The sequence below is a fragment of the Pituophis catenifer genome, unplaced genomic scaffold (genome assembly GCF_029215685.1).
Source record: "Pituophis catenifer annectens isolate HBS135680 unplaced genomic scaffold, rPitCat1.0.hap2 SCAF_4, whole genome shotgun sequence".
Lineage (NCBI taxonomy): Eukaryota > Metazoa > Chordata > Lepidosauria > Squamata > Colubridae > Pituophis > Pituophis catenifer.
The window spans coordinates 64,852,009-64,866,261 of record NW_027256884.1 but is presented as its reverse complement, the minus strand read 5'-3'; the positions used below and the strand labels follow the sequence as shown (position 1 = coordinate 64,866,261).

The window sequence follows — 14,253 nt, the reverse complement described above, 5'->3', positions numbered from 1 at the left end:
TTTTCCTTTGACCTGATAAGGATGATTTGAAAAAGAAAAAAGTTCACGTAGTTCAGGTTCAGGCTCGTGCATCTCTGTGAAAAGTTCCTTTCTGTAGGTAACATGCAATGCTGCACCACTGTCCAAAGTCCACAGGAGTCGACTGTCGTACTCAAGTTGAGGTTGTGGATCATTGGTTAAAGCCAATGTGGCGAGTGGAGTTTGTGGATCATGCCGGGGACCACGACGACCTTGTCTTCCGCCTCTGCCTCTGCCTCTGGAATCTGTTCCTCTGGGCTGGTACATGACGGGAGCTGGAACTCGTTGGGGACAATCCCAGGTGGCATGTCCCACACAATCACAGGTGTAGCATCTTGGCATCCTTGGAGCATAGGTCCTTCCTCGGAAGAGGCGCCTAGATGAAGCTCTTGATGCGGGTGGTCCTCTCAAATGTGGCGTGGCCAACATGAATGCCTCTTCTTCAATTAAAAGTCTACAGACATTGTCCACTGTGCATTGAGCAATTGGGACTTGGTTAATTTTTGTAACAGCATCTTTCCATTCATAATTCAAAGAGTTAATAATGATGCTGATCATTTGAATATCTTCAATGTTGTGGCCTCTTTCTCTCAATTCTGTTCTCAGACCTTTCAGTTTGGTCAAATGTCCTCCAATTTGTTCACCGGGTTTCAATCTCGAACCGTGGAGTTCAGACATGAGTAAACATGAAGATTCAATTGAGACAGGCCTGTAGCAATTTTCCAATTGAGCCCAAATTTGTTGGGCTGTTGTATTTGGTGGAAAAGTGACCTGCAGTTCAGTATCCATGGACATCAATAATGTTGTGCGGGCTCTAATCTCTAAATCTCTTATTGCAAAATCCCATGGTTGTCCAGGAGGGTTAAAAATCATGCACTGAGTGCCTTCTCTAAGAAGCAATAGTGTAATCTCACTGACCCAGGCTTTATAATTATGTCCTGACATTTTTAGTTTTGACTCACCAGTTAGTGGAGAGACAGAAAATGCTTGGTAAGGAGCCTGCATTTGGTATGCTGGCTGTGCTGGCAGAAATGCCTGTGGTATTTGCTGTGCCTGTTGTGGACCTAAAAATGGTCTTGGTTGTGCCATTGGAGGTGGGCCAGGAGGTGGCCCTAATTGCATTTGTGGCTGGGGCACATATGCAGGCATTTGTAGCTGCTGTGGCATTGGAATCTGCTGTATTCCAGTTGCCATTTGTGCTTGATCTGCAATATTGGCATGACCTGCTGGAGATGCAGTCATTTGCCTTTGCTGCACTAAGCGTGGTTGTGTTCCATCTAAAAGGACACCAACACCGCCAGGGGGTGTTTGAGTTTGGGCCTGTGGAAACACTTGTGGCATTTCAGCTTCCTGTAGTAAATTACTTTCGCCAGCAGATGGTGCTGTACCTTTAGCTTCGGGCAGCCCAGTTACAAGAAATGACTGCATGGCAGGTTCATATGTAACTTGATCAGGGAGACTTTCATGTGACGTATGCAGTGCTCTTTGCCTTAATTGGCCTGACACAGAATCCACCAGGGGGAGTGTCTTTGGCTCTGAGGAAGAAGACAAGATGGCCCCTTTTGAAAATCTTAAGTCACGGGACTCTGCCTTATCTTGCTCAAGCATAGATATAGCCATTTTTGCCTGGGATAGCTCCTGTTCATAGAATTTTATACGGTCACGATAGGCTTTCATAGCCAGCTCTTCCAGGGTGAGCTTAGAGCTTAGAGGAGAATAATGAATTGTTTCTCTCTCTGCGTGGGAGTAATTTTGCTCAGCAGTTTGCTTTGGCCTTGCACCGAGCGTTACAAATTCAGAAGGTTCTTGGAGGACTTTTTGAGAGCATGCATATTCAGAAGAAGACGTCACTGACCTCAGTTCCAGTACGTTATCTTCAAAAACAATTTCTCTGTTATCTCCCTTCGTTCCTTCTCCCATGGCTTCTTCTTGTTCCAGGCGTGTGGCTTTAGCAAGGGGCTGGAAATCTGAAAAACTCCTTTCTGCCACCTTCTCAACAAAATACATTTTGTATTTGTTTTTCTTCTGTTTTGGCATCTTAGCAAAATAATTAGCGTACCTCAGTAGCTAAAAACTAATTGCCTATGCACTCTTATCAGAAATAACAAAACAAGGAAAAAAGCCATAAATCAACCGTCCGAGCTACCAGATGTCAGGGCATTGATTAATCCCATCTTTGGCTCTGGGAAAAATCACCCTGGTTTAGAGGATGGATCGTGGCTTATTCCTTGTTGCAATATTCTGAAAAGAAACGCGAAGAAAAGTTCTCTAATAAAACTCATTTATTTGTTATAAAGAAAATAAAACACCTCACTAAGAAAAGTAATTGCTACATTTTGAAAGTAATTCGGGCCGGCTGCTTTCCAGCAGTCGACACCCCCATGGCATGAGAACAAAGGAAAGAGTGTGAAGGAATGTGAAAGAATGCGGACATGCATAGTAAAATACTGATAAGGAACTTGGCAAACTACAGTAAGTCTATTAGTCCAAAAATAATGAAGCTCAGCTGGGAAATAAAATAACACAGTGACAATCCCTTTCAAGGGTGCCTGGGATACACGCTCCCCAGAACCAGATGTATCCCTATCATCGGATAGGTTCTCCGATACATCCTCCGTTTGTCTATAACAACTACAGGAAGGGTTCTGAGTAAGAATCTCATTGGCATGGATCTTACTCCAACTGGCCCCTTCGTGAAAGGTGGCAGACCTGGATATCATCAGTTTCCCATTAGGGTAGGCAAACCTAAATGCCTTGGAACCCTGCTCGTAACCAACGAATCTCAGTTTAACAGAGATTCCGTCTCCCTTTCTCCTGAGCTCCTTCGGGACATGAACATTGGCCATCACCCCAAAAATGTGGAGGTGTGCCAAGCAAGGCTTATGGCCGTATAGCACCTCGTATGGGGTCTTCTGCACCACGCTAGACCACACTCGGTTCAAGGTGTAATTCGTGTATCTAACTGCTTCTACCCAGTACACGAAGTTTAATCCGGAATCCTCTAGGGCGCACCGCATCATAGTTTGTAACATGCCATTGCATCATTCTACGATGCCATTTTGAAATGCAGAATAAGGCGCGGTGCGTAAGTGGACTATGCCCTTACTCCTCAACCAGCTGGAGAACTGATTCAAATTAAATTCAGTCCCTCTGTCAGTTAAAATTTTCTTAACTCTAACCTTGTGCTGGTTCTGGACTGTTACAAAATTCCTTAAATTTAGTCAACGTTTCACTCTTGGACATTAGGGGAAAAACGAATCCAAATCTGCTATGGTCGTCTACTATGGTAAGGAAGTACCGTCTCTTACCCACGGAAGGTGCAAATGGACCCACCAAATCCATGTGGATGAGCTGAAACGGGTGTTCGGAGTACCTCTGAAGACCTCTTGGGCACAGATTTCACCTTCAACTTTGCACTCCTACAAATTGAACAATCTAGAAATGTGTTACAATCATTGATCTTGGCTCCCCTTGAGTGTTCGGTTACCTTTTTCACTATAGGGAAACTCACATGACCTAACCTGCGATGCATCAAGTGAGCACATTCATTGTGCAGCGGCTCACCTATAACAATTGCATTAGCATTTTCAGGTTCCCTATTATCTGACTCTAAATTAAAACTTATAAAATTTTTATTAGCTTTACATTTATCGTTGCAAGGCTTCCTCTGGTGAAAGTCTTGATCCTCATCACCTAGTTCTAACTGTGATTCATTGTTGCTACCAAATGAAATAGTATAATTGCTATCACTGGAAGTCTGAGCATTCGTATTGGGGGAATAATAAGGCAAACCACCTATCTTCAAAACCTCCCCAATCACACATTTGTTGTTTTTGATCACAGCTGTTCCTCCTGAGAACAGAATCTCCATTCTAGGGTTCTCACATATCCTCATTAGGCTTAGCAAATTATGGTCTATCTCAGGTACATACAATGCTCCATTAATTTCTCCTATCCCAGGAATATAAACATCTCCAATGCCAACAACATTCACCTTTTTACCGTTTGCAACTTTGACCATGAATTGATACCTTCTCATATTAACAAACAACCTTCGGTCACTCACAACATGGTTACTGGCCCCACTGTCCATTAACCATAGTTGCTCTCGCTGTTCCCTTGTAACCTCTGACTCAGTAGTTTCCACTATACCTACAGAACTATCATTAAACCTGGGATTGTTCCCTTTGTTGCCTCTATTTGGCTTTTTATCCCTTCTGTGGTTAGGAACATCTCCACTTGGCTTTCTGCCGGGAGGAAATGACCTCCTTTTACATTTATTATCAGAAGGTGTCCTTGAGCATGCCCTAGCATTCACATTTTGTGGGCAATCCCTTCTATAATGTTCTCTTGAACCACAATTGAAGCATTCTCTGATAGTATATGCTCTATCTGAACTATCGGGCCTTCTTTCCTTTTTGTGAAAAGCCGCCCTGCATTTTTGCAAGTTATCTTCTGCAATCAATCTGCCAGATAACACTTCTAAAGATAAGTTATTACAATTAACATTATCCAGTTGCGATACAAAATTATCCCAGCTAGGATCAAGGGAATTGAGTATAACAGTAATGAGGGTTTGTTCAGACACTGTTTCCCCCCTCAACATCAATTCCTGCCTTAACCTGTTTAACTCACATAAGTGTTCATTAATATCTACTCCCACCTTCAACCTCGCAGAATAGAACTCCCTATAAACTCTGTTTATAACATGGGAGCTTTTTGAACAAAATAGCTTATGCAGTTTCACCCAAACTTCTGTTACGGTCAGGTTACAAGATATACTGGGATATAGTGCAGGGTCAATGGACATCAATAAAATACAAAAGGCCTTATGATGTAAAAAATCAACTTCTAAGGACCATGGTCTAGGTGGGGGTTTTAACAACAACGATAAAACATTCTCTTTCATTAAAATTACTTGAATACTCTTAACCCATTCCTTAAAATTTCCTCCACCCACACTTAAACTTTTAAAATTAGGAGAAAGGACCTGTACATTATTAAACATGGAAACAGACATTAATTGATGTTCAAAATGTGGTCCGTCCTGGAATGGGCAATAAGGCATTGGAATGAAAGCACACAGCACAGTGTCTTCCATCTGGCATTCTGACGATCGTTCCTCCCCAATGGGAGGGATTAAAACTTCACGTTGTGCGGATGCAAAGCTCATCCTGGTTTGATCACAAAAGCTCGAGAGTCCTCTCTGGTGCACATCTCTAGGAATTTTTGGACACGCTCCCAAATTCCTATCTTCAGTTGAGGCAGCCTCCGGAACCATCCTGGATGTCGATGTCGTCACGGATGGATATATCCCACTCGTGGCGTGTGCTGAATTAGTTGCAGACATCAGGGGTAAGTTGGTATGTGCAGCTACTATTTGTTGAGCCGATGGCGCCTGCAAACCATCACCTAAAATGGTTGCCAAAGTTTCTATCACACTTGCAACCTTACGCTCAACATGAGTGTCTCTTAAATTTTTAGCAGAAGTCATTGACGTCATCAAGGGAACTAAAGTCTTTATGGCCTGATCTATGATGGCTTCAACAGCAGGTGGCGCAATATCAACTTGGCCATGTTGGTTTAACAAAGAAGCAGGAACATTCAAATCAGGCAGTCTGTTATCCCCCATTCTCCACCTATGGTCTGAGGTAGGGGTTTTAGGAAAAGATTGAAAGTCTCTTACCAATCCGGTGTTTTCTAGGACTTCGATCTTCTTTCCTTTCACAGCTGGATTCTTTAATAATTCGCTAGAATCAGCAGTCAGGTTCTGACTTACTATGGGCAAACCTAAAAACTGAAGGATTGCCTTCCTAAATTCATCATCCACCTCTGAATTTGTTTTCAAGACCTGAAGTGGCATTCTTCCAGTCTCTACTTCTTTAGGTGATGATGGTTTACTCACTATCTTAGGCACTTCAGAAGTTAAGTCCTCTGCTCCAAAACCTACAGCTCCACTATTCCCTGAATCAATTAGAGTTTGGGGTTCTTCAGCCAAAACATTTTTGGCCTGAGCCCCAGACAGTCCACTTTGTGACTTCATGCTTTTTGCTGCTGCTGCCCTAGTCAACATCTATTCAACTGCAGACATTTCAGTCTAGCGCATTACCACATGAGCGTAGATTCGTTCAACCATCCTCTGCTACCAACTGTTGGGGAATGGGGTTGAGGGGTCCCCTGGACCTGGAACCAGCTCATGAGCAAACGCACTAGGACTGAAATAAATCTGACAGAGGAGTCTTGTGTAAAAATATAATTTACTTTAAAATGTTTAAAAAGCACTATGTCTTTAAGAAAGCACATTAAAAACAAAGTCTTATCTTGGTTATGTGAAGCAAGGCTATCTCCCTAGATTCCTCTCCACAATACCGAAACAGTTCACAAGAGAATAAAGCTAACATGAAGATAAGCAGCTTCGGTGTCGATACATCATCGAGGTAGTAGAAGGGCGGCAGCACAAACTTCACAGCTAAAAGTCACATGAAGTAAAAACAGTTCAAACAGCAAACGTAGCTTGAAGTTTGTGGGAGGAAGAATGTCCAGCAACAGCAGTCCCGATGATAGCTTGCATGCTTCAAAACAGCAAAAGGCAAGCATCTGTAGGAGTTTCTCTGCAACAGCGTCTGGAGTCCTTATCTGTGCTTCTCCTCCCATCTGCGACGTTGCACTGAGCTCTGCTTGCAGCTTCCAGCAAGAGCTCTTGCATCTAGGCCTAAAACAGCGTTTAGGCCCAAGTAGCAAGCGAAAAGGTCCTTGCTTATATGGGGAGTTAACCTGCAATTAACTAGGGCAGGGAAGGCTTGCAGGTAATTGCAAACAGGAGATGGCTTGATTGAAACCATACTGTTTGTGACTGATCAAGTAGCCACAGCAATCCTGAAAACACTCGTGACAGTGTGGAGCAAAAACAAGATGCGATTACTTATAAAGAGCTTCTTAATAAGGAAGGAGGTATACTACAATTAAAATCTTTGAATCAACTACGAGAAGAAAGGATAATTGAAACATGGTTTCAATATGTACAGTTGCAAGCTAGATGGAGAGAAGATCAGAAAATTGGGATTTTGCAGAATGAGGAGAATTTGGTAAAACAGATTAGAGATCAAAGTCAAATGCATATAAAAAGGTTGTATAATGCATTGGTAGAAATAGATTCAGAAACGGAGTTAGTTAAGGACTGTATGATAAAGTGGGCACAAAATATTGAAGAGCCAATAATGATGGAAACGTGGGAAAAAATATGGGTTAGAAATGTAAAGTTTACACAAGCCCAAAACCTAAGAGAAAATTTTTATAAAATGTTTTATAGATGGCATCTAGATCCTAAAAAGCTAGCCTGTATGTATCCAAGTGTGCAACCCAAGCGTTGGAGATGTGAATGTGATGATGCCACGTATTATCATATATGGTGGACATGTAAAAAAATTAAGGCATTTTGGATAAAAATATGGTGGATTATCCAAAATATTCTCAAAAAGAAGATAAAATTTACTCCACAGTTCTTTTTGTTAGGTATAATTACAGATTGTACTGTTATAGAGACTAAGTTGATTTTAAATTTAATAACGGCAGCCAGACTCTTGGTGGCGCAGTATTGGAAGAAGGAAGACTTGCCTACTATTGAAGAATGGACACTAAAAGTTGTGAACTTAGCAGAGATGGCTAAAATTTCAGCGTATTTGAAGGACCATTCAAATGAAAGATATATATCGGAATGGAGAAGATGGATTGACTATATTCAAAACAAATATCGGACTAAAAAGTTTCAAATAGCTTACGAATGAAACCAGTATTTTCTTCTTGCATTATGTTTTGTTTGTTGAAAGGGGAATTAAAGAGCAAGAGGGAGTTTTGAGACTACAGAAAGTTAGCTTATTTTAGCTTATGTTTGTTATGCTATATCCTGTTTTTGCTCTGGGAAGGGGGGAAGGGGGGTGGGTGGAGGAGGCAAGTGGGGGAGGAGGGATGGGAAAAATTGTTGTAATACTTGTTAAAACTTTTTAATAAAAAAAATAAAAAAATAAAAGAAGGAATAAGGGAAGGTGCAACTACTAAAAGGAATAAGTAACTTAAGAGACACCATATATGTAACCTGTATACATGTTTGTTTGAACACTGCTTAACTGATATAAGTTGAATTGTAAAACTATGTAACTCAATAAAAATGGCAAAAAAACAACAACCAATATATAGACATATATTAGGTCAATAATATGAGAATCTAGGTAAATTGTAAATTGTAAGCTATGAATTTGGTGAATGATGCACAAAAGACTTGTAACCAACTGACACACTGTTTGTAAATTGAAGATGGTTTTATGTATGTTTGTTTAACAATAAAAATAAAAATCTTTTCAGAAAAAAGAAAGAAAGACTGAATTGTAATTTAAGATGAGTGACTGCCTGGGTTGAATAAGAGAACAAGGCAGAGAAGGCTGGCAGGATGGCTGCTGTTGAATTTAAGGAGAGCTCTCTGCCTTGTTTGGGACAGAAGAACTATATTGTTTGGGCTGTAAAGATGGAATGTTTCCTGAGGGCAAAGGAGCTCTGGGATATTGTTATTTTTTTTTTTTTACAGACAGACAAACAAACATACAATGTATTTTTTTCTGAACAGAGTATTTGCCAGTTCGCAGATTTATTTAGTCATTTCAACTAAATTTACAATTTATATATTCCCTTTTTGCCATAATAATTATTCTCTCTATTTTTTTAAACCAATATTACCCTTCATCCTAACCTCTAATCTTAACCAAATTCAGTTTTTCCCTTCATCTCTATATTAAACCCCTTAAATTTAAAATTTAAATTCCACAAGTATAATCCTAGTATTCCCTTATATTCCTTTAATATAATCACTAATGTTTTCCATTGCCAGCTGTTTCAATATCTAATATCTTAATACAAATCAATTAATTATGTGGTGTTACAATCATTCATTTCTTATAAAAATAGTAAACCCAATTGTTTTATACCATACATTTCCTTAAATCTTATTCCAAATGATGCAATCCAACATCTTAATAAAAACCAGTTAATTATATAACCAACTTTTCTCATTATAAAATATCTCTAATTTTCAATTATTTTATCAAACATATATATTTATATCTCTTCAAATAGCATCTTAATCATTTCTGCTTTCACCACAATCTAATTAGTTCATAATGCAATATCATTTCAATTTTTCCTTTTTTGATTAGATTCCAAATATGCAATTAAAAATATTCCACTTGTTGCAATTTCCCTAATTGAATTTGAAGATATTCTAGCTGTTTTTCTCCAATTTATTTAACTTATTCATGTTTCTAAAAACTTATCATTATATAAATTCCAACACTACAATTAAAAATATTCCAATTGTTACAGTTTCCATAATTTTAGTTAAAAATATTCAAACTATTACATATTTCTAAAAATTATTTCAATTCATCAGTTCTTATTTCAATTTCTAATTATATGTAACATATTCCTCTTTCATTTCTTCTGTTTTTATTTTTTTTCTTTCCCTTTCTTTTCTTTTGTGTTTTAAAATCCCGAACTCTCCTGTTTTGCCTGTATCTCCCATTATTTTCCATCTCATTTCCCTCTTTCTATTTTCCCCACTGTTAGTCCCAGTGTAATCATTTTGTGTTTCAAAGTCATGGACTCTTCTATTTTGCCCTCTAGTTCCTGTTATTTTCCATCCCTTCTCCCTCTTTTCTGTCTTTCCACTGTTGATCCCAGTGTATTCATTTAAGTTTTTTGTATTCTTTCTATTCCCTCCTTTTTTCCCTCTTTGTCTCTTTCCATCTTTTCTATTTTTTTCAATTGTTAATCCCAATGTAATCTTCAAATTCTCCTTTTTATTGTTACTACCCACATAATCATTTAGTTTTCCATAGTCAATCTCGTTGTCTTTGTCTTCTTCTTTATTTTCAACCTCTGTGTCTTGCTTCTCCTTCATTATTTCCTTGTCTGCTTGTCTATTTTCAACGTCTGTGTTTTAATAATAATAATAATAATAATAATAATAATAATAATAATAATAATAATAATAATAATAATAATAATAATTTTATTTCTATACCGCCCTTCTCCCGAAGGACTCAGGGCGGTGTACAGCCTATTTAAAAACACAAACAAAACAATGATATAAAATTTAAAATAATTAAATAAATGGCTCAAATTTAAAACCCCAATAAATTTAAATACCCCAATTTAAAACTATTGTATTGATAGTCCGGCCTGGCGGAACAACAGGGTCTTCAATGCGCAGCGAAACACCCGGAGGTCAGATATCCTACGAATTTCCGGGGGCAGTTCATTCCACAGGGCTGGGGCTCCCACAGAGAAGGCCCTCCCCCTGGGCGTCGCCAGCCGACATAACTTGGCTGATGGCACCCTGAGGAGACCCTCTCTGTGGGAACGAACTGGTCGGTGGGAGGCTATTGGTGGCAGAAGACGGTCTCGGAGGTACCCGGGTCCTATGCCATGGAGCGCTTTAAAGGTGGTAACCAACACCTTGAATCGCACCCGGAAGACCACCGGGAGCCAGTGCAGCTTGCGCAAGAGGGGTGTCACATGGGCATAACGGGTTGCGCCCATAACCACCCGCGCGGCCGCATTCTGGACCAGTTGGAGCCTCCGAGTGCTCTTCAAGGGGAGCCCCATGTAGAGAGCATTACAATAGTCCAACCGGGAAGTAACAAGGGCATGAGTGACCGTGCGCAGGGCATCCCGATCCAGAAAGGGCTGCAACTGGCGAATCAGGCGAACCTGATAAAAGCCCCCCCTGGCCACGGCCGTCATATGCTCTTCTAAAGACAGCCGCGCGTCCAGGAGGACACCCAGATTGCGAGCCCTCTCCGTGGGGGGCAAAGATTCACCCCCAATAGTCAGCGATGGCACCTGCTGACTATATCGGGGCGCCGGAAGCCACAGCCACTCGGTCTTGGAGGGGTTGAGTCTGAGCCTGTTCCTCCCCATCCAGGCCCGCACGGCCTCCAGGCAGCGGGACATCACATCAAGGGCATCGTTGGGGTGGTCTGGGGTGGAGATGTACAGCTGGGTATCGTCAGCGTACAGATGACACTTCACTCCAAAACCACGGATGATCTCACCCAGCGGCTTCACATAAATGTTGAACAGGAGGGGCGAGAGGACCGACCCTTGCGGCACTCCCCATGCGAGACGCCTCGAGGTCGACCTCTGCCCCCCTGCCAACACGAACTGCGAGCGGTCGGAGAGGAAGGAGGAGAACCACCGCAAAACGGTGCCCCCTATTCCTAACCCCCTCAACCGCTGCAGCATGATACCATGGTCAATGGTATCAAAAGCCGCTGAGAGATCTAATAGGACTAGGACAGAGGAACAACCCCTGTCCCGAGCCCTCCAGAGATCATCCACCAACGCGACCAATGCCGTTTCTGTGCTGCACCCCTGCCTGAAGCCCGACTGGTACGGGTCTAGATAGATAGCTTCATCCAGGTGCCGGGGAAGTTGTCATGCCACCACGCTCTCAACAACCTTCGCCACAAAACGAAGGTTGGAGACTGGACGATAGTTGGCTAATTCAGCCGGGTCCAGGGAAGGCTTCTTGAGGAGGGGCCTCACTACCGCCTCTTTCAAGGCAGCAGGAAAGGCACCCTCACCCAAAGAAGCACCTATAATCCCCTGGAACCAGCCTCGTGTAACCTCCCGGGAGGCCAGTACCAACCAGGAGGGACACGGGTCCAATAAACACGTGGCGGCACTAATCTTACCCAGAACCCTGTCCACATCCTCGGGAGTCACAGGATCAAACTCCTCCCAGATAACATTCTCAAGACCTGCCCCGGTCTCCTCCCGTGGACTCATCCAATCGGAGTCCAAGCCATCCCGAATCCGAGCGACTTTATCGTGCAGGAATTGCACAAAATCCTCAGCACGACCCTGCAAGGGATCTTCCCGCACTCCCCCCCGAAGAAGGGAGTGGGTCACCCTAAACAGGGCGGCTGGGCGGTTCTCTGCAGATGCGATAAGAGCGGAAAAATGGTTAGATTTTGCCGCTTTTATCGCCACTAGGTAGGTCTTGATATAAGACCTCACCTGTGTCCGGTCGGAATCGGATTGACTAGTCCTCCAAATGCTCTCTAGGCGTCTTTTCCGACGCTTCATCTCTCTCAGCTCCTCAGAGAACCAAGGAGCTAATTGAGATCGGCATCAGGTCAGAGGCCGCAAAGGCACGACGCGGTCCAAAGCTCCGGCGGCCGCCCTTTCCCAGGCGGCCACCAGCTCTTCAGTCGAGTCATGTGTTAGAGTCTCAGGAAACGGCCCAAGCTCCGTCAGGAACCTTTCGGGATCCATCAGGCGCCTGGGACGGAACCATCTGGTTGGTTCCGTCTCCCTGCGGTGGGGGCAGGCGGTAGGAAAGTCTAGTTGAAGGAGTGAATGATCTGTCCATGACAAGGGTTTAATATCTAGGTCCCCTCTACCAAGATCATTCAACCACTGACCAGAGATAAAAATCAGGTCCAGAGTGTGTCCCCCTATGTGAGTGGGGCCTTGAACTAACTGGGTCAGGTCCAAGGCCGTCATGGAAGCCATGAACTCCCGAGCCACCTCTGACGCCTCACCTGCGGATGGGAGGTTGAAATCCCCCATGACAATAAGTCTGGGGGTATCAACCGCCACCCCGGCAATGACGTCGAGTAGCTCGGGCAGGGTCGCTGCCACGTGGCAGGGAGCCAGGTACGTAGTCAGCAAACCCATCTGCACCGCACGGCCCCACTTCACACAAAGGGACTCACATCCGGCTATCTGAGGAACAGTGGTCTCCCTTGGACAAAGACTCTCCCTAATGATCACCGCCACTCCCCCACCCCTCCCCTGGGCCCTTGGCTGATGAAATGCACGGGAACCTGGCGGGCACATCTCTACGAGGGGGACCCCCCCCTCTTGGCCCAACCAGGTCTCCGTAATACCTGCCAGGTCTGCACCCCCCTCCGAAATAAGATCACAGATGAGGGATCTGCTTCTCCTTCATTATTTCCTTGTCTGCTTGAGTATACTCTAACACAATTTTTGAATCATCAGGTTTCGGTTCTCCATGCATCATTGTAATTATTTCCCTTACTTTCGATTTCAATGACAAATACATCATTTTCATCATTTCTCTAATTTCCTGCACCATTTTATTCTTTTCAGATTAATATTGTTCCACTTAAAAGTTCCATTGTACTCCTCTTTTTTTTAAATAATCAAAGTCAAAGTCAAGCTGATTTAGAGACAAACAAATCCTCCTTAGAAGTTCCCATGGTTGTTATCACCATCAAAGCTCAAAGTTTTTTCCAAAACAAAAGTTCAGTGTTGTAGTGGTCTTATTTCTCCTGTGGATGTCTCTCTACAATCCACAATTCCAATCAGCAGCCTGAAAAAGTATCCAGTTTGTTTGCAATCCACGTTAACAGTCTTTGTTACTCTTTTCCCCTTTTCTTCTTTTTACCTTTGTATATGCCAAATCAGTTTTAAAGTCAATCCAAATTACACAGTCAGTTTTCCCCCTCTTTTTTTTTTTTTTTTTTTTTTTTGTACAAACCTTCTATTACAGGGCTTAATTTCAAATTTCTCTTTAGTTTTTCTCCAACATTCAAAAAGGGATCTGCTTACTTTCTTTCCAATCCTTTACACATTTTTTTTCTTCTAATTTTTAAAGTTCTCAAACTATTTTTATCCAAAAGTCAATTTTCTTTTCGGGTTTTGTCAATTTAAATTTCCATTTCAATCTTCTTCCTTCCTTTCCCCCATGCCCATTAGCCGCTGTTATTCCACTGGGGCTCTTCCAAATTTTAAAATCTTTTTCTTTTCTTTTCTTTTTCTTTTTTTTCTTTTTTTTTTTTTTTGCCTATGAGTTGGCTGTCACTCACCTGACTCAAAGCTCCGTTCAGGTCACCGCTCCTGGTCAATGCTTATCCCAGTTGCCCCAGCTTCTTGGCGGCCGCAAAGGCCGCTTCCCCCACTGCTGAGACAGAGAGAGATTCCTCTGACCTTTGAGGAACTTGCCTGTTCCTCTTGGTCTTCCAAGGTGCCTCTCCTTCTTCTCTGTCCCTACAAGACGGTTCCAGTCCTAAAATCCCTCGGCAGCGGCTTGTCAGTCCAGGTTTTCATGGAGCTCATCAGAGCCCGCTAATTCTCTGAGTGTCTTGCCGCAACGCTTCCAGTGTTCTCTGGGATATTGTTCTTAATCCACCCCAGGCATCCTTAGCAGCTGCAGAG

The 14,253-nt window shown here is 42.5% G+C and overlaps 1 protein-coding gene across 1 annotated transcript; it reads right to left on the bottom strand.

Moving 5' to 3' along the window:
• Positions 1-309: 309 nt before the first annotated feature.
• Positions 310-3,035, bottom strand: LOC139316747 (uncharacterized; the record flags this gene model as incomplete). The annotated part of the gene is made up of 2 exons (XM_070943598.1): positions 2,577-3,035; positions 310-2,007 (listed from the first exon to the last, which is right to left on the bottom strand). Coding segments are annotated over exons 1-2 (2,157 nt in total), but the record flags the coding sequence as incomplete, so codon positions are not given.
• Between the last annotated feature and the right edge of the window lie 11,218 nt (positions 3,036-14,253).